The following is a 19,899-nucleotide window of genomic DNA, read 5'->3' as shown; positions in this document are numbered from 1 at the left end:
GAGGTCGAACGAAATTTGACACCCTATTTGACAAAATCGGCCGTTTTATTCAGTGCCGCATCTTGTCGAGTAAACTCGACCGTGGTGCCTAGAGGGTTAATGCGCTTAAAAAAAATTTATTCACACTTATAATGATAATATTTACATTTATTGTTTTCATTTTGTGCTATATATATATATATATATATATATATATATATATATATATATATATATATATATATATATATATATATATATATATATATATATATATATATATATATATATTGTTTTTACAGCAGCAATTAATCAATTGAAAACTTACTTTAGCTTTTCATCTAAAACAAAATTAATTTCCTATCATCACTGTAAAACTGCTTTCAAGGTGACTTGACTTGACTTGACTTGGATGCATAAAAATCTCATCTTATAAAGATGTTTTGCTGTTTAAGTGCATACTTTAAGATCAGATCAGTGAAAACATCAGAAATGGTTGACAGTGTAAATGAAGCCTTAAAGTTCATACAATTTATATGCATGAAATGGATACATTTCAGTATTTTATATTGGGAGTAAAAAAAAATGTAAGACATGAGCAGCATGAGTGCTGTTTGCATTAGAAAAAGTTCTGATCTGTTTATTGGAACAAGGGGCTTTACACTGTATTTAACACAGGTTAACACTGTAAAGCTGCTTTGAAACAATCTACATTGTTAAAAGCGCTATATAAATAAAGTTGACTTGACTTGACTTGACTTTAATTCACGTATGAATGCTTGGCTTCTCTATATAATAATTATATAGCTTTCAAATAGGCAAGGCATTGCAACAAACAGCCAACTATCTTGAATAGAACATCAACCAAAGTTTCAACATTAGGGAATTTTGCTACATATCTTCTTTGAAAGTGTGTTTTGTTTTTGTTATTTCTAATTAGTGATGTTTCAGACTCGGCTGTCACTTCCCTCCCAACCAGAGGCTTGGAGTCACTTCGGGAACTCTGTGCTCGGAATGTCTGGGCCCTCAAGAAACTACCACCGATCAAGACCTTCAGACACCTAATTACAGCAGACCTGACCTACCCTAGCCACTGCTGTGCATTCAAGAACTTAAAGAAAAAAAGGGGGTTTGTGGCTTTGATTATCCATTGCAAGAAAATATGAGTGTTTCTTATATGAATAAAGATCTGGATTTCAATCCATGTAGTATTTTTGACTATGATTGAACTGTGGTGTCACATACTGTAATTTGCTGAACTATTCTAAATATTTGGCTAGTTTTTTTCAGAATGCAAAAAGCTTTACAGTTTTTTACAATCGCTATGACATTTTTTTCAATACGTTTAACAAATTTCCTAAACTCTTAACGCACCAACACACCTACATCACGCAATTGCCAAAATGGTTAATTTCATGCTTAAAATCACACATTGTAAACTAAACTCTAAAACTAATTTTCAAAATACAATAATTCACTAAAACCCTAACACATGTTCTCTTCCAACAGGAACATTTATTCAATCATAGCACAATGTTATAAAAACAATAACACTAGATGGAATTACAGAAACTGCATTATTTGATGTGCCCGGTCTGCCCTTATACAATAGACAGTATATTTTATTGATCATAGATTGTGTGTCTTTTGAAGCCTCTCCACATTTTAGTTTTGTTGGGTTTATTAAATGCATGCATTTTGTTTCTTTTGCTGCAGAAATTCAATACAAAAAATGAATGACCCATCTCAGAGTAGCTTTATAGAATGCCCTTCAATTTTATTTCATTATCAGCAATCGCCGTGTTGACAATATCAAGTTCCTGTTCTTCATTTAGGAGCTTTCCTCTGCCCCCTGAAGGAGGTAGATGTTGAATCCTTAGATAGACAAAATAGTTAGGGACCAGAGGCATACAGTCACTGTAATACATGGTAAAATTATTTACACTTTGCAGTAGGAGAAGCCCTTATACAATATCCTACCTGTTGGTTTCTTGAAAATCTGGATAATGGATGCCACTGTGTCCCGGCTGAGATTTGGCTGTACTCTTTCACCAGCCCCTCTGTATGATAGCCTGTGGTTTATGACATGGTCTATGATAGTAGCTTTTATTTCATCTGTTATCCTAATTCTGGCCCTTCTTTGAGCGCCACCTTGCATTCTAACTGCTCAATCTCTACCTTCTTTGTCTTGCACTATATTGTTCCTTTTTCACACAAGAGCAGCCCAAATAGGCCCTCTTTTACTGTATACCATATGGTCATGTGATTGAAAGAACATCAACACCTGAACAATTCCTAGATGGGAATCAGCTGTGATTTATATATTTGCACAAATTCAATCAGCTGTTTATCAGTACCAATGGAATAAAATACAGAGGATATATTTGTGTTTCAATATATAATATAATATATATACAATATAATATAATATATTCAGTATACAATATAAACATCTGTTTACTTCTACTTTAGCCTATAAGGTTGGGTTTAGAACATGGTGTTATCTGTTCTGACATACAGTGCTAAAGCATTGGTAAATTTGGCAGTAAAAATCCATTGTTTTGGTCTTGGTTGAGCTTGTGTGTAAAAGAAGTTCAAGCTTTTTAAAATTGTGTTAACTATATGCATTTTGTGGAAAAGCAACAATAAATGTGTTAATTGTATAGCCTACACAGGCAGATGTTGTGCTAACTGTGTTAAGAGTTTAGGAAATGTGTTAAAAGTATTGAAAAAATTGTCATAGCGATTGTAAAAAACTGTAAGACCTTCCTTTTAAAAGTGTATTTTCTGGCTTGCAAACATAATAATTTTTGCTCTTTAAATGGCAGGTACTTAGAGGACATCATTTGTAACCTGACTGCCAGGTATAATCAACTTCAAAAGAGGTCTGTTGGAACTTTTACATTTCCTGGCCTGCACAGCAGCATGGAACCTGGCATTGACTCTGGAGATAACCTCTTCAGAGACACCTACGACCACCAAGACTTTTACAGCAGCCTGCAATACCACACCTACTTTGACGGACACCCAGATGATGATGTGGGCTTTGGTGAAACACTGAAGAACCCCCAGGAAGACACCAGCCGTGAGTTTGACAGTCGCTATGACTACATTGTGTGTGAGGAGGGAGAGGAGGTTGCCTGTTTCCCTGCTCCTGATGAGTTCAACCCTTGTGAGGACATCATGGGTTTCAGCTTTCTAAGAGTGTCTGTGTGGTTTGTCAGTTTGCTTGCTGTGTTGGGCAACCTGTTTGTATTGTTGGTGCTGCTCACCAGCCACTACAAACTGTCTGTCTCAAGGTTTTTAATGTGCCACCTGGCCTTTGCTGACCTTTGCATGGGCATTTACCTGTTGCTCATTGCTTCAGTGGACCTCCACACACGTTCTGAATACTATAATCATGCTATTGATTGGCAGACAGGTCCAGGATGCAACCTAGCTGGGTTCTTCTCCGTCTTTGCTAGTGAACTATCAGTCTACACACTGACCACTATTACCCTGGAACGCTGGTATGCCATCACCTACGCCATGCGCTTGGATCGTAAGTTGCGTTTGTCCCATGCCTCAGTCATCATGCTGGTGGGCTGGATCTTTTGCCTCCTATTGGCTCTTATGCCTCTAATTGGGGTCAGCAACTACCAGAAGGTCAGCATTTGTCTGCCCATGGACACCCAGACACTTGTGGACCAGATATACATCCTATGTGTACTTGTTCTTAACATCCTGGCTTTTGTAGTAATTTGTGCATGTTACATCAAGATCTATTGTGCAGTTCACAACCCCAGTCATCAGTCTGCCAACAAAGACGCCAACATTGCCAAGCGTATGGCTGTACTCATCTTTACCGACTTCCTCTGCATGGCACCCATTTCGTTGTATGCTATGACAGCTGCGTTGGACCACCCACTCATCACTGTCTCAAACTCCAAGATCCTCTTGGTGCTCTTTTACCCTCTGAATTCCTGTGCTAACCCTTTCCTCTATGCCATCTTCACCAAGGCCTTCCAAGGAGATGTCTTTATACTGCTCAGTAAAGTGGGTCTCTGTCAACGTCGGGCTCAGCTGTTTCGAGGTCAGACAGTTTCTTCAAAGGCAAGCAGCAGAGGAATCACCAGACGTGAGAGGGAGCAAACAGGAGCAAAGGAAACCCCTATTTCCCTTCTAGAATATCCAGGCAACCCACCAGCCACCCAACAGCAGGAGGACAGTGATGGGCAGGACACCTGAAGCCTTTATGTGAGTCCAGGCAACAACAACTGGAATGTAGACTTCTGACAGAGTTGGAGTCAGAAAAGACAGAACATTTTTTAATTGCTTGAAAGGTCTGCATTGATAAAAATGAATGAATTTTATTTTGTGTCTTTACAGTTTTTCAAAAATGCTTACACACAGTTTTTAAAACTATGGCTCCATTTCTCAAAACAAAACCATAAAATACACATACAAGAGGGAAAACGTCAGACATCTCTTGCAAAAGAAAACTCTTTTAGCTCTTTTAAAAATGCTATTTTTGTGTGGTAACTACACACAAATGCACACAAATACACACAAAATACACTACACACAAATACACACAAAAAAATAAAATTATTAGCCATATACACGCCAAACTAGACACAGATGTGAAAAATGTAAAACACTACTATCTTGTGTCTTTTGCTTGTGCAGTGGAGTGGAGAGGAGTTTATCACACGTACATGTGCACAAATACACCATATACAGTATATATGTACAACTGAGGAATTTTACACAGCTATGGAACTGAACTGAATCAATACTGAACTGACATGAGCTGTATAATGATACTATTGGCTTGTTAGCTGCTTTACAGCAGAATTTTTATTTGTTACTATTGTGAAGCTGCTGTGAAACAATATATAAAGTGCTTTAACAATAAAGTTGACTTTCTGCCCTGGCCTTTATGCATATTCAGTATGTATATATATATGCTGAATATGCATTCAAGTCAAGTCATCTTTATTTATTTAGTGCTTTACACAATATTGGTTGTTTCAAAGCAGCTTCACAATAGTGTGTGTGAAAAATGCAAGTTATAACCTGTTTGTGGTCAGTCAATAGCCGCATGTGGTGTCCAAGTTTGTAAATAAAGAAGGCTTAAAGGATTAGTTCACTTTTAAATAAACATTTGCTGATGATTTACTCACCCCCATGTCATCCAAAATGTCCATGTCTTTCTTTCTTCAGTCAAAAAGAAATTAAGGTTTTTGATGAAAACATTGCAGGATTTTTCTCCATATAATGGACTTCAATGGGCTCCAAACGGTTCAAGGTCCAAATGACAGTTTCAGTGCAGCTTCAAAGGGCTTTAAACGATGCCAGATGATGAATAAGGGTCTTATCTAGTGAAACGATCGGTCATTTAAAAAAATAAATAAAGTTTACGTTTTATAAGCACAAATGGTCGCCTTGCTCTGTTCTGTGATGTGCGTTCGTGACGTCACGTAATACGCAATTACATACAGAGTTAGTGTTTACAAATTGAACGTGCACGTACTGAGTCAAACGCCATTTACTGCCGTGTGTTGCCACAGCAGTCTCTTCCATCTGCCTAATTTCTTCCTTTGTGTATTCCGCTTCAAAAAGCTAGGGCTGGGCGAAAAACTCCATCTCATCTTCTCCTCGAAGTTCAAAATCGTCCGACATCGTTGGTTTACCTTTTAATTCCCTTTTTTGTAAACAGCGTTTGACTTAGGGTGTACTCACACTAGGCATTTGAGCGGTTTCACCCCCAAAGCCCGGTTCGTTTGACTAGTGTGAGCGCTCTGTTCTGTGCCCTGGCTCGGTTCGTTTAGCCGGCCGCTTGGAAGCAGTGGGCCAGAGTGCGGTTTGGTTGGGCTCGAGTGGGGTTCACATGCAGTGTGAGCACTAACCGTGCAAGAGCACGGAACAGTTGTGTCATTATGACAGCAAACACCAAACTATTACTACTTGGATACACTTTTCGGTTAAATCAAGTATATTTAAGTTTATAACGGTCCTGGTTCTCACCATATTGATGAACATGAATTGTAGTTTGTGAGTAAAGGCTGCAAATTCTTCCTTAAAAGTCAACTGCCTCTGTAATAATCTTCTGATACGTGCTGTACAGTCATGTGAAAATCGCTGCGCGGCATAAATGATAAATCTATTAGGCAGTCTATTAGTGAAAGCGCTTTTCTTCCTGTCTTCTTCAAAACAAAAAGTTGCATTTTGAATGACGCAATCGTGCTCCGGCCCGGTACGTTAAGTGCAATGTGAGTGCAGGCCAGTGGGGTGAGGGGACAATCACTCTAGGGCACGGTACAAGCCAACAGTGCCTAGTGTGAGTACACGTGCATGTTCAACTTGTAAACACTGACTTGGTACGTAATTGCGTATCACAGAACAGAGCAAGGCGAGCATTTGTGCTTATAAAACGTAAACATTTTTTTAAAAAAAATTTAAATGACCGATCGTTTCGCTAGATAAGACCCTTATTCATCGTCTGGTATCGTTTAAAGCCCTTTGAAGCTGCACTGAAACTGTCATTTGGACCTTGAACCGTTTGGATCCCATTGAAGTCCATTATGTGGAGAAAAATTCTGGAATGTTTTCATCAAAAACCTTAATTTCTTTTCGACTGAAGACATGACACATGGACATGGACATGGACATCTTGGATGAAATGGGGGTGAGTAATTTATCAGCAAAAGTTTATTTAAAAGTGAACTAATGCTTTAAAGGCTCTGTTGTTTCAAAGAATAGCACAACGCCCGCGAGCGCGTCCAGTAAGCACATGCCCAAACAAGCCAGGCGCGCAGTCAGCGGGGGCTCGCGCTGCAGAGACAAACGAAAGTATAAACAAGGATTAATGAATGAATGGCAGAAGAAGACTGTACATTCGCGAAATGGACGTATGCGCATTACTTCGAGTTTGTCAGATAGGACAAGAAGAATGCCACCTTTGTCTAAAACCGAGAGAACTATCGGCATCGCGAAATAGCACTAGCAATTTAAAAAAACATCTCTTGCAGTTTGTGCGTGACGGTTTTGTGTTGTGCAGTGAACTTCTTGAATTCAAAGAGAATAAAATAATGACAACAATAAGAAACAAAAACTGCAAGCAGTTGTACGGGGCTGTAGCACAATGCAGAGTCAATTTTATAAAGTTGTCCCCCACTGGAATCGAACCCGTATCTCCGGTTCAGGCACCCGTCTCTCATCTTGTTGCGCCACTGGGCAGGTGTGTGTTTGAACGTCTGCCGAAGTTCCATAGTTCTAGAGAGAATCGACTCAAACTGAAGATTTTTAAAAATAAATGCACAGCATTTAATATTTAAAAAGTTCAGTTTATACAAATCTCAGAATGACTCAATGTCTGGAACAGAAGCACATTTTGCAATTAACCAATTGGCATGCTAAGCTAACTAGCATAAAGACACAAACACAGGCAGGGTCAACTTCAGAGATGAATTTCTCAAGAACGGTAGTAAATATAAAAAATCTGTTCAGTAATTTCTGAGCGGCTCGGTCCAAAGATCATGTGAGCCAATTTTGGACAAAATTGGGCAAAATTTGAAGGAAGAGTAGCAAAAAAACTGCTTTTCACTTGATTCAATATGGTGGACCGTCACATGTTTGGAAAAGGACAAATGAGATATCGTGGGAATCGGCATAAACCAGGGTACAAAATGACATAAATGACACAAGATTTGGACAATGTTTTCAAAAGTTAAACGTTTTAGGAAAAAATCGTATATCTCTGGAACACTAGGTGGTGCTATTCGGAAACTTCTCAGGTACGTTCAGGACATGCTGTCGATTGTGCATACCAATTTTTGTGCAGATATGCCAAATATTTTAAAAGATATAGCAATTTATGACAAAATTCAAAATGGCGGACACAAGGTTCATCCGATCCTAACATATCCAATATCCACGGACTCGACATAACACAAGGAATCCATAGATTATGATTTTCTGACAAAGCGTTCAGAAGTTATGAGCAGAAATAACCATTTTCCATATCTCATGACCCGTAGGTGGCGCTGTTCCCAACTTTGGTATGGACCCTCAGATCATGGCTCTGATGAAGCATACTAATTTTCGTTTTGATTGATCAAAGTTTGGCCGAGATACAGCCCCAGAACCAATTTTGGGTCTTTAACTTTTGAATAAAGATGAATAAAAAAAATCTGTTCAGTTATTTCTGTGCGGCTCTGTCCAAAGTTCATCTGAGGCAATTTTGGACAGAATTGGACATATTTTGAAGGAGGAGTAGCAAAATAACTGAATACTGTACTTTTCAAAATGGCTGCTACTGTAATGGGCGGAGTTTGGATGTACAATGGTGAATGTAATCAACATGATGAGTGGAATCAGGTGTACTAAGTTTAATTTCTCTAGCACAAAGGGTTCAAAAGTTATAACCTTTAGAAAAGTGAATATTTGAACTGGTGGTGGCGCTATAGAGTTGGTAATAGAGACTCCAAATTTGGTACAATTACTAATTACTACCATCTCTACAATGTTGCCAAATTTCATCATTTTCCTACTTACGGTTCATAGGGCTGCCATTGACTCCCATTCGGGAAAAATAATAATAATAATAATAAATATAGCTGCAAGCAGCCATTAACGGGGCCAAGCGCAACAGAAGCAAACAAGGAAGATAGCAGCAGACCAACTGAAAAAATGACATTTGAAGCAAAACCGTTAAAACACCACATTAAAACATTGAGTTGTATAGTGCCAATGTCATGTTTTGTTCTATTATAGCGCCACCAAGAGGCACAATCCTACAATTTTTTTATGTGTCATCGGAGTGAGCCCATACATGTGTGTGTCAATTTTGGTGAAAATATCTCATTTCGTTTTGGAGTTATAGACATTTATATGAAAAAACATGTAAAAAATGACTGACACTTGACTTTGATTGGATTTTATTACCCCTTACTATCAATATTTTGACATTTGGGCTAAATAATTAGCTATCGACCTATGTTTCCGATTTTCTGGCGCTGGTTTCGTCTCGATCGGACTAGTGGTTTCGAAGATATCAGCTAACGTTTTTTAAGCGCTAAATTACCGCGCTGCACAAACCATACGCCGAAACCTGGCAAGCCTGGTATCGTTGGACTCGGCAAGGATTCAGGAGACAAAAAAAGTTAGTCCCATGAAAATAAGTCAACCCCACCCAAAGTTATAAGCGTTTGGAAAAAACAATTATCCACTAGGTAGCGCTGTTTTGAATCTTGTCAGGCTACTTCAGGGCATCGTGCTGATGACCCATACCAAGTTTCGTAACAATCCGTTCATGCGTTCATAAAATACAGCATTTTAGCACATAATTCAAAATGGCCGACAGTCAAAATGGCCGATATGGTAAAATTGGATATCAGACGACTCGGCATGTTGTCTTGAATCTAACGAGACCACTTTTATGATTTTTGGACAAACAATTCAGAAGTTATAAGCAAAAATAGCAATTTTTGGTATCTCTGGACCAGTAGGTGGCGCTGCGCCGAAACGCTGCATGTTGTCTCAGATCATGCTTGTGATGACTTGTACCAAGTTTGGTTTGAATACAATAAAGCGTTGCGGAGATATTGCCTTAAGTGTGTTTTTTCAAGCGTTACATAAAATTTGTTTGTGTGTTAATCAAAAACGATTTAACGAATCAACTTGAATTCCATGTTTTTTGTCAACACTGTCTGGAGATGATCTGGTTAAATTTTCGTGTAAATCGGAACAACGGCCTAGGAGGAGTTCGAAAAAGTTGGGTTTCGGTTCATTCAAAATGGCGGGAAAATTGTAATGATGGAAATGACGTCATATGGTGCGTTCGAATCGGTTTGAGCCAAGGAATCGAAAGAAAAAAGATTTTGTTTCTAGCCCTTATGGTTCAAAAGTTATTAGCAAAAACATGAGTCAAACTTTGGACAGGTGGTGGCGCTAGAGAGATTGATTTAGATACTCCAAAATTGGTGTGGTTACTATTGGTAATGACCTCTATCAGTGTACCAAATTTCATAATTTTCCCGCAAACGGTTCTATGGGCTGCCATAGACTTCCATGGCGGAATAATAATAATAATAAGAAATCTAACAGTTTCAAGAGGGGCTCCGCACCTTCGGTGCTTGGCCCCTAATAATAATAAGACAAGAACTGCAAGCAGTTGTACGGGGCCAAGCCCCGAAAGGGCTTTCGCGCAAAATGCAGAGCCAGAAGAGCAAAAACGGCAGAAATACCATGCACATGAGGAACAAGTTTGTGATATTCTGACAAAAATATCTCATGACCTGTAGGTGGCACTGTTCCCAAATTTGGCACCGACCGTCAGATCATGGGTCCGATGAAGCGTACCAATTTTCTTTTCCATTGATCCAAGTCTGGCCGAGACAATTTTTGGTCTACCTTTTTAAGTTCGCGACATCATAACTTTTGAATAAAGATGAATAAAAAAAATCTGTTCAGTCATTTCTGTGCAGCTCAGTCCAAAGATTCTGTCTGTCAAGTTTTGCAAGAATCGGACAAATTTAGTAGCAAAAAAACTGAACACTGTACTTTTCAAAATGGCTGCTACTGTAATGGGTGGGGTTTTGATGTAATATGAGGAATGTGATCAGCATGATGAGAGGAATCAGGTGTACTAAGTTTCATTTTTCTACCTCAAAGGGTTCCAAAGTTATAACAGTTTCAATGTTGAATTTTTGAACTGGTGGTGGTGTGTTCTGATCTCATTCTGACACTATTCAGACCATTCTTAGGAACAATGCCAGGAACAGATGCAACTTCTGCATCCCATCCTGCCACAGTACCTCTTGAAATGTTACATAAATTTCACACTGAGTTTCAAACCCATGACGTGATGCATTTGGGATATGTGGCCTAACACACTGAGCTAATTGCTCATGTACATTCAACAGTCTGCTGAGCAGATGCTTCAAAAAAGTTAACCAGGTTAGGATGCTAAGCTAACTAGCATAACAGTCAGATCCCATGACTTGTAGGTGGTGCTGTTTCCAAATTTGGCATGGACCCTCAAATCATGGGTCCAATGAAGCGTACCAATTTTGGTTTCGATTGATTAAAGTTTGTCCGAGTTAAAGTCTCTGAACCAATTTTGGGTCGACCTCATTAAGTTTGTGACATCATAACTTTTATTTGACCAGTAGGACCAAAAATTCTGTTCGGTCATTTCTGTTCAACTCTGTCCAAAGATCATCACTGCCAAGGTTTGTGAGAATTGGACAAATTTTGAAGGAGGAGTAGCGAAAAAACTGTTTTTCATTTGCATCAATATGGTGGACAGGCACATGTTTGGAAAATGACAAATGAGATATTCTTGAAATTGGCATAAACCAAGGAACATAATGACATAAAGAAATTAAATTTTGAACTTTGTTTTCAAAAGTTATAAGCCTTTTTGCAATAAAACCTTATATCTCTGGAACACTAGGTGGCGTTGTTTTGAAACTTCTCAAGTACGTTCAGGACATGGTGTCGATCATGCATACCAATTTTTTGCATATATGTGAAATATTTTAAAAGATATTGCAATTTATGACAAAATTCGCGGACACAGGGTTCATCCGATCCTGGCATATCCGGTATCCACAGATTAGACATGACAAGAGGAATCCATAGACACCAATTATGATTTTCTGACAAAGCGTTCAGAAGTTATGAGCAGAAATAGCCATTTTCCATATCTCATGACCCGTAGGTGGCACTATTCCCAACTTTGGCATTGTACTTTGGCAAAGTTATAACAGTTTCAATCTTGAATTTCTGAACATGTGGTGGCGCTATGGAGTTGTTTGTAGAGACTCCAAATTTGGTACATTTAATAGTGATGGACATCTCTACAATGTTGCCAAATTTCATCATTTTCCTACTTACGGTTCATAGGGCTGCCATTGACTCCCATTCGGGAAGAAGAATAATAATAAAGTAAACCAACAGATACAAGAGGGGCTACAGCCCTTTCAGGGCTTGGCCCCTAAAAACTAACAGATACAAGAGGGGCTACAGCCCCTTCGGGGGCTTGGCCCCTAAATAACAAATGTGCATCGTGTCATGGAATTAGAGTTTGCATAGCCTACAGTTCTGTTGTGTCTAATATGAAAACTATTCCCAAATTATTCCCAGATATTGCTAGATAATCACTTTACCTCTACCATACTTTTAACAGACTTGGATCGTTTGTGATTCTGTCTGTCATCCTTTCTTGCATTGTCTTGAGTCTTCACTTTGCCAATTATATGCTATATTGTTAGTAGCCTGGATAGGCCACAGTCATGCTACATCCTATCGCCTTCTACTGGATGTAAAATGCTCTGTAGTAGCTACATTATGTCATTTTAGAATGTTATGTTCTACTTCTGTATAGTTATTTTGGTGAAAGTAACTCAAAATGAATAAAGGAGTAATGTAATGCATTACAATTCTGAGACAGTAATATTGTAAGGTAAATAATTACTTTTAAATGACAGTAACAAGTAATCTATAATGTATTACAGTTTGGAAGTAACTTGCACAACACTGTCAATAACTATAACGTTTATCAATTGTGCAAACACACTGTGTATTTGTGCACATACATATACGTCACAAACTCCTGAACACTTCACTGCACACTGAACAAGCAAAAGACAAAAGAGAGTAATGCTTTACATTTTTTTTCATCTGTGTGTATTTGGCATGTATAAGGCTAACCATTTGAGGTACAACGCAAAAAAATGTTTTATTGTTAAAATAGTTTTGAATTAAGTGTTTGCTTTTGCAAGAGATGTGTGACGTTTTGCATCTTGTGTGCATGTTTGTGTGTAGAGTTTTGAGAAATGGAGCCATAGTTTCAGAAATTGTGTGAAAGCAATTTTAAAAAACTGTAACACAAGCATTTCCAGCCATGAGTTCCAATTGACCTATCGCTAAGCCCCGCCCCCCTTAGTTACTGTTGCTAACTCGGACAAACAAACGGAGTTGCTATATCTTACAATGACAGCTGTCAGTGTGAAAACCTTATCCCAAGATGTTTTTGGACACAGAATGTAGCGTATATCCCGTCCGAATGATGGCCAAACTTTACTGATGGTTTATCAAGTTTATTGCATCGTTATTCACTCCAAAAAATCATCGTAAGAGCTGAACAAACAAAGCATAAGAAGTGCGCATTAACGTCTCGTTCACAAACGATCTCTCTCCGTTGCATTATCATTAACATACACAGCAAATTACACAGAAACACTCATACAACTAACAGTAAACAAACATACACACAGACCTTATGCCTTTTCGGGGATGCAGTTAATAACTGGTAAACTTTGTATCTGCAAAACAACTCCGATAAACTGCATGCAAGCTCTTCCTTTCGTTACCCGGAGACTATAATACCCATCAAAATAGGAGTCCTCCTTAGTAGGACAGATAATTTAGACCTTAAACATATCTAAAATTAAGTTAATTTACATATAACCAGTTTAATATGGAGAGGCAGTGAAATGTAGACCTTTGTGTTTTTGACCTACAGTGTTAACGTTACATGACGTGAGAACAGTTAGTTATTTCGGTTTGTATGTTAGCAGGGACTTTAATCGTAACTTAACAAGAGTTTGACAAACAGAAAATCCTCCCAGGATACCAGGAGTCAGTGTTACAGTACTTCAGACATGACATTTTAGCATTTGTGTAGCATACACACAATCAAACCGATGAGAGCTTCCGATTTTCCAATGCATCTCTATGGCGCTGAAACCTAAAGATGTCCGAGTTCCGTTCCCAGCGCAACTGATACTCAACTGCTATTGGCTCATCTGCGTTCGAGGGGAGGGGCTTACCGATAGGTCAATTATGTGTAAATTGTTGGTTATTTTGTATATAGTTGTATTCAATACACTCAAATTTATTTAAGAATACTTTTGGAATGGATTTAAAATTTGCTTTTAAGGCTCTCGCTCAACTCTACTTTCCCCCAAAACATGGGAGGCTGTTTAACACCACACACAAAAGCAATTCATAGTTATTCCAGCACCCATATTACAGTTTTTTACAATCGCTATGACATGTTTTTCAATACTTTTAACAAATTTCCTAAACTCTTAACGCACCAACACACCTACATCACGCAATTGCCAAAACGATTAATTTCATGGTCAAAATCACACATTGTAAACTAAACTCCAAAACTAATTTTCAAAATACAATAATTCACTAACACAATACAATGTCTACCAAAACCCTAGCACATGTTCTCTTCCAACAGGAACATTTAGTCAATCATAGCACAATGTTATAAAAACGCTAACATTTGATGAAATTACAGAAACTGCATTATTTTTTGTTTCAGGTCTGCCCTTATACTAAATTGATCATAGATTGTGTGTCTTTTGAAGCCTCTCCACATTGTTGTTTTGTTGGGTTTAGTAAATGCATGCATTTTGTTTCTTTTGCTGCAGAAATTCGGAAAAAAATTAGTGACCCATCTCAGAGTAACTTTATGGCATGCCCTTCAGTTTTTTTTTTTCATTATCAGCAATTACCATGTTGACAATAGCAGGTTTCTGTTCTTCATTCAGGAACTTTCCTCTGCCCCCTGATGAAGGTAGACATTGAATCCTTAGATAGACGAAATACAGTTAGGGACCAGAGGCATACAGTCACTGTAATACATGGTAAAATCATTTAACTTTGCAGTAGGAGAAGCCCTTATACAATATCCTACCTATTGGTGTCTTGAAAAAAAAAAAAAATTCTCTATAATGGATGCCACTGTGTCCCAGCTGAGATTTGGCTGTACTCGTTCACCAGCCCCTCTGTATGATATCCTGTGGTTTATGACATGGTCTATGATAGTAGCTCTTATTTCATCAGTTACCCTAATTCTGGCCCTTCTTTGAGCGCCACCATGCATTCCAACTCCTCAATCTCTACCTTGTCCTTGTCCAGGCATTCCTCTCCCTTGCCCTTGTCCCACTCCTCTCCCTTATCCTGATACTCATCTTTCTCTCCCTCATGCAGGCCTTTTTATGACTTTCTTTGTGTTGCTCTATATTGTTCCTTTTTCACACAAGAGCAGCCCAAATAGGCCCTCTTTTACTGTATACCATATGATCATGTGATTGAAAGAACATCGACACCTGAACAATTCCTAGATGGGAATCAGCTGTGATTTTTATATTTGCACAAATTCAATCAGCTATTTATCAGTACCAATGGAATAAAATAAAGGAGATATATTTGTGTTTCAATTCTCAATATAAACAGCTGTTTACCTTGACTTTAGCCTATAAGGTTAGGTTTAGAACATGGTGTTATCTGTTCTGACATACAGTGTTAAAGCATTGGTAAATTTGGCAGTAAAAATCCATTGTTTTGGTCTTGGTTGAGCTTGTGTGTAAAAGAAGTTCAAAAAAAATTTATTTGTGTTAACTGTATGCATTTTGTGTAAAAGCAAAAATAAATGTGTTAAGTGTATAGCCTACACAGACAGCTGTTGTGTTAAGAGTTTAGGAAATGTGTTAAAAGTATTGAAAAAAATTGTTATAGTGATTGTAAAAAAAACTGTAACTGCTAGTACATCATGTAATCGGTGTGTATAAGTGGTACAATCATAAGCAAAGATGAAATTAAAGTTTCTTCACAGATTCTATTTTTGCCGCACAATTGTTTTAAGCCTAGTCCCAGACTAAAGTGCAAGTTTAACTGAAAGCAATTTACACTGACATATCTTACAGTTTTTTCTGACTGCTTAAGCAAATTTTTTGTAACTATTGGCCATTTTTGCAAAACTCTACACACAAGAAAACCTTTCACCCAATTATCAAAACATTGTAGTTCTCTTGCAAAAGCGAACACAGCTAGATTAGCTCTTCACACCTTTGTAAAAATGGTGTTTTCGTATGAAACAGTAAACACAAGCCATCATCTACTAAGCACACAATGTGCCAACTACACACTGATGGTATGAATACAAAACACATCTGGCTTTTGCTTTCTCTGTGTACAGATGTCAATTTGAGGTCGTACTTTTGTCATAGTGTCATGTAAACATACAAGGATCCAAACTTCAAGTATTGGTGTTTATTCACACTCAAAACCAAGACAAAATCAGAACACAAAATAGTAATTTCACAAAAAAAAAAAAAAAAAAAAAAAAAAAAAAAAAAAAAAAAAGCCTACATCATGTCGTCTTTCTGGGTCCGGTCACAAAATTTCGTCCACATCGCATGCGATATCCTCCAGTCCAAGGCACCAGGGAAAATATATCCTTGAATGCCGTATCCAGGCCTGACATGATGCCTGGTCAATATCTCCACATGCCTCCTCCATTGCCTGTAAAAGGGCTACCTGTTGATGAGGATGACGGTCGTACACTTTCCAGTGCCAGGCAGAGAAGAACTCCTCGATGGGATTTAAGAATGGAGAGTATGGAGGGAGGTTGAGTGCCATGAAGAATGGGTGGTCTGTAAACCAGTTGCGGACCAAAGCAGCCCTATGGAAACTAACATTGTCCCATATGATGACATATCGGGTATGCTCTGGCCTCTGAACAGTGAGCATGTCATGTAAGGTGTCCAGGAATGCAATAATGTGTGCAGTGTTGTATGGGCCTATGGTTGCATGATGGTGAACAACACCATTTTGGCTTATAGCTGCACACATGGTTATGTTACCACCACGTTGTCCTGGGACATTGATGATGGCACGGTGTCCAATAATGTTCCTGCCACGTCTCCTGGTTTTACTGAGGTTAAAACCGGCCTCATCTACAAAAAGTAGCTCATGTCCCATGGCATCTGCTTCTAGTTCCATCACTCTCTGAACAAGACAAAACAAATGCAACACATCAGGCCCATGCACAGCACTACAGTATGCACTTCCAAATTCAGAACCAATGACACTATAGCTTACCTGCACATAGTCATATTGCAGTTGCTTTACACGTTCTGTGTTTCTCTCGAAAGGAACTCTGTAAATTTGCTTCATTCTTATTCTGTGGCGCGCAAGTACACGACTTAGTACAGAAATGCTTACACTGTGTATATTTTGAAAGATGGTGTCATTATCAATTATGCGCTGCTGTATTTCATGCAGTCTTATTGCATTATTGGCAATCACCATGTTCACTATATGGGTCTCTTGCTCTGGAGTGAACATTCTTCCTCTGCCCCCAACATCTGGACGTCTAGCAATTCTGTAAAAGAACAATTTCAGTATTTTTGCATGTATGGTACAGTTGTGTTTCTCATCAGAGTATGGCAGTGCTACAAAGTACTTACCGATTATCATTTCGAAATGTCCTAATGATGCTTGCCACAGTGTAGCGGCTCAAATTAGGCTGAACCCGTTGGTCAGCTTCCCTCAGGGTCATCCCATGGTTGATGACATGGTCCACTATTGTAGCTCTGATGTCATCACTTATTCTATTTCTTACTCTTCTTATCCTTCCTCTTTCCCCTCCTCGTCCTCTTCTTGCTCCTCTTCCTCTAACTTCCTCTAACCCTCTCGCTTCTTCAACTCCACGTCCTCTTCCTCCTACTTCTTTACCTCCACGTCCTCTTCCTCCTCCTATTCCTCCTACTTCTTCACCTATGCGTCCTCTTCCTCCTACTTCTTCACCTCCACATCCTCTTCCTCCTCTTCCTCCTACTTCTTCACCTCCACGTCCTCTTCCTCCTCCTCTTCCTCCTAATTCTTCACCTCCGCGTCCTCTTCCTCCTCTTTCTTCACCTCCACGTCCCCTCCCTCGCCCTCCTCTGATTCTCACTCTTCTCACTCTTACTGCTCCTTCCATTGTACTCCACACAGACAGCTTACCTGTGGCTTATTTATAGTGCTTAGGCTGATTGCAAAGTGAACTAATTATCTAAAACAGTTTTCACATGTGAAAGTGTGCCAGACAGTTGGCAAAATGGTGTTAATGATAGCCATACATGTGTATAATTTTGCTAGGAGTGTGTTGGAAATTTGGTAATTGAGTGTAAGCAGTGAGTTGTGTTTAAAGTTCTGCAAAAAGAGTGTTGTGCTGTGAATTGTGCCTACAGTTTTGCAAAGTGTGTGTTACAAAATTGCAAACTGAGTGCAAAGAAGTGTTTGTGCTTTTAGTTTTGCAAAATCAGTGAGTGGTTTTGCTATACGTATTAATAGTTTTAGAAATTGTGCTACAAGAATCACGATTAGCGCTTAAGCATTCAGAAAAAACTGTAATAACTTAAGAACAAATTTCATAAACAATAAATTACATAACAGAATTGACAGGAAGACCAACAAAGGTTTAACAGTTTTTTTACAATCGCTATGACATTTTTTTCAATACTTAACACTTTTCCTAAACTCTTAACGCATCAACACACCTACATCACGCAATTGCCAAAACGATTACAGTTTTTCTCAATTGCTAAAACACTAAACCCTATTGTCTGAACCAAATGCTCAGTTGCCTGAACCCACTGATTGAATCAATCACTCTTTTGGCAAAACCATAAGCACTTTTCACCTGTTTAGACACAACTTGCCAACACATTTTCATTGTGATGCACCCGTGCTGCAAAATGGTGAGCACAGGTGACAAAAGTCAAACACAATTAAAGCACAGATGTCACCACTTGAACACAACAACTCAAAATTGATCACACTTGTGGCTAATGATGTGAGGGAACATATACAGTCAGCAGTTCAGAAAGCACTGGTTTGTGAGGCCCTACAATGGATAGAAATCTGAGAGGAAGAGTTCGTGTGAGAGGAGGTCAAGGTGGTCGAGGTGATCAGTGAAGACAAAGGACAGTAATTCCTGATGAAATCAGAGCTACTGTAATTGACCATGAGGGAGGCTGGACAAAGGGTACAACCAAACATCAGTAGATTCACTGTGTCCACCATAATCAGAAGATTTAGAGAAGAGAACAGGTAATTACCTTTTTTTGACATTATAGTACAGTATGTAAATGTTGACAGCAATTATTGTATGACATACTATATACTGTACCACAGTATACTGTAAGTATAGTACATCACTGTACCAATATACTGTAGTATTGTATTGGAGGGTTGGTCTAACTGTTCGTATACTGTTCATGTATATTTTTGTACTTTATTTTCACATGGGCTTACTGTACACAAGTGGCAAATGCATAAGATTTCTGTTTTGTCTTTTTGTACAAGTGCTAAATGAACAGTTTTTTTTTTGTTTTCCAACATGTATTTAGCCTACAGTGAACAATAAACATTTATTTCTCCAGCTTCATGTCCTGAGCATTGTGTTTTCTATTTTTCTACGTAGTGTTTAGTGACTGTTCAGTAGTGTTTTTAATTTTGATTGACGCGGGGCACGATTTGACAACATAGTTCAGTTTTGAGCACAGATTGAACTGTTTTGAGGTGAAAGTTTGGTTTTGAAAGAAGAGTCTGAGGTTTTGTGAATGTAGCTTGAAAATTGGGTTTTGTGTTCACAGTTTAGAGAAAAGGAGAGCAGCTTTCAAGAAATGTGTCTTAGCAATCGAGAAAAACTGTAATTTCATACTCAAAATCACACATTGTAAACTAAACTCCAAAACTAATTTTCAAAATACAATAATTCACTAACACTATACACTATGTCTACCAAAACCCTAACACATGTTCTCTTCCAACAGGAACATTTAGTCAATCATAGCACAATGTTATAAAAACACAGATGGAATTACAGAAACTGCATTATTTTATGTGTCAGGTCTGCCTTTATACAATAGACAGTATATTTTATTGATCATAGATTATGTGTCTTTTGAAGCATTTTTGTTTTGTTGGGTTTAGTAAATGCATGCATTTTGTTTCTTTTGCTGCAGAAATTCAATACAAAAAATGAATGACCCATCTCAGGGTAGCTTTATAGAATATCCTTCAGATTTATTTAATTATCAGCCATCACCATTTTGACAATAGCAAGTTCCTTTTCTCCAT

General features: G+C 38.3%; 1 protein-coding gene across 1 annotated transcript in view; it reads left to right on the top strand.

The window, feature by feature from the left end:
- Positions 1–4,554, top strand: part of tshr (thyroid stimulating hormone receptor) — a 133,353-nt gene extending 128,799 nt beyond the window's left edge. Inside the window, exons 9-10 of the mRNA XM_079831674.1 lie at positions 920–1,108; positions 2,808–4,554. Coding sequence (XP_079687800.1) covers positions 920–1,108; positions 2,808–4,206 — 1,588 coding nt within the window. The 3' untranslated portion in view covers positions 4,207–4,554. The remainder of the gene's footprint in view (positions 1–919; positions 1,109–2,807) is intronic.
- The last annotated feature ends 15,345 nt before the right edge of the window (positions 4,555–19,899 follow it).

Source organism: Gobio gobio (genome assembly GCF_949357685.1).
Source record: "Gobio gobio genome assembly, chromosome: 12".
NCBI classification, from domain to species: domain Eukaryota; kingdom Metazoa; phylum Chordata; class Actinopteri; order Cypriniformes; family Gobionidae; genus Gobio; species Gobio gobio.
The sequence above is the reverse complement of the archived record's forward strand: the minus strand, read 5'-3'. Positions and strand labels throughout refer to the sequence as shown.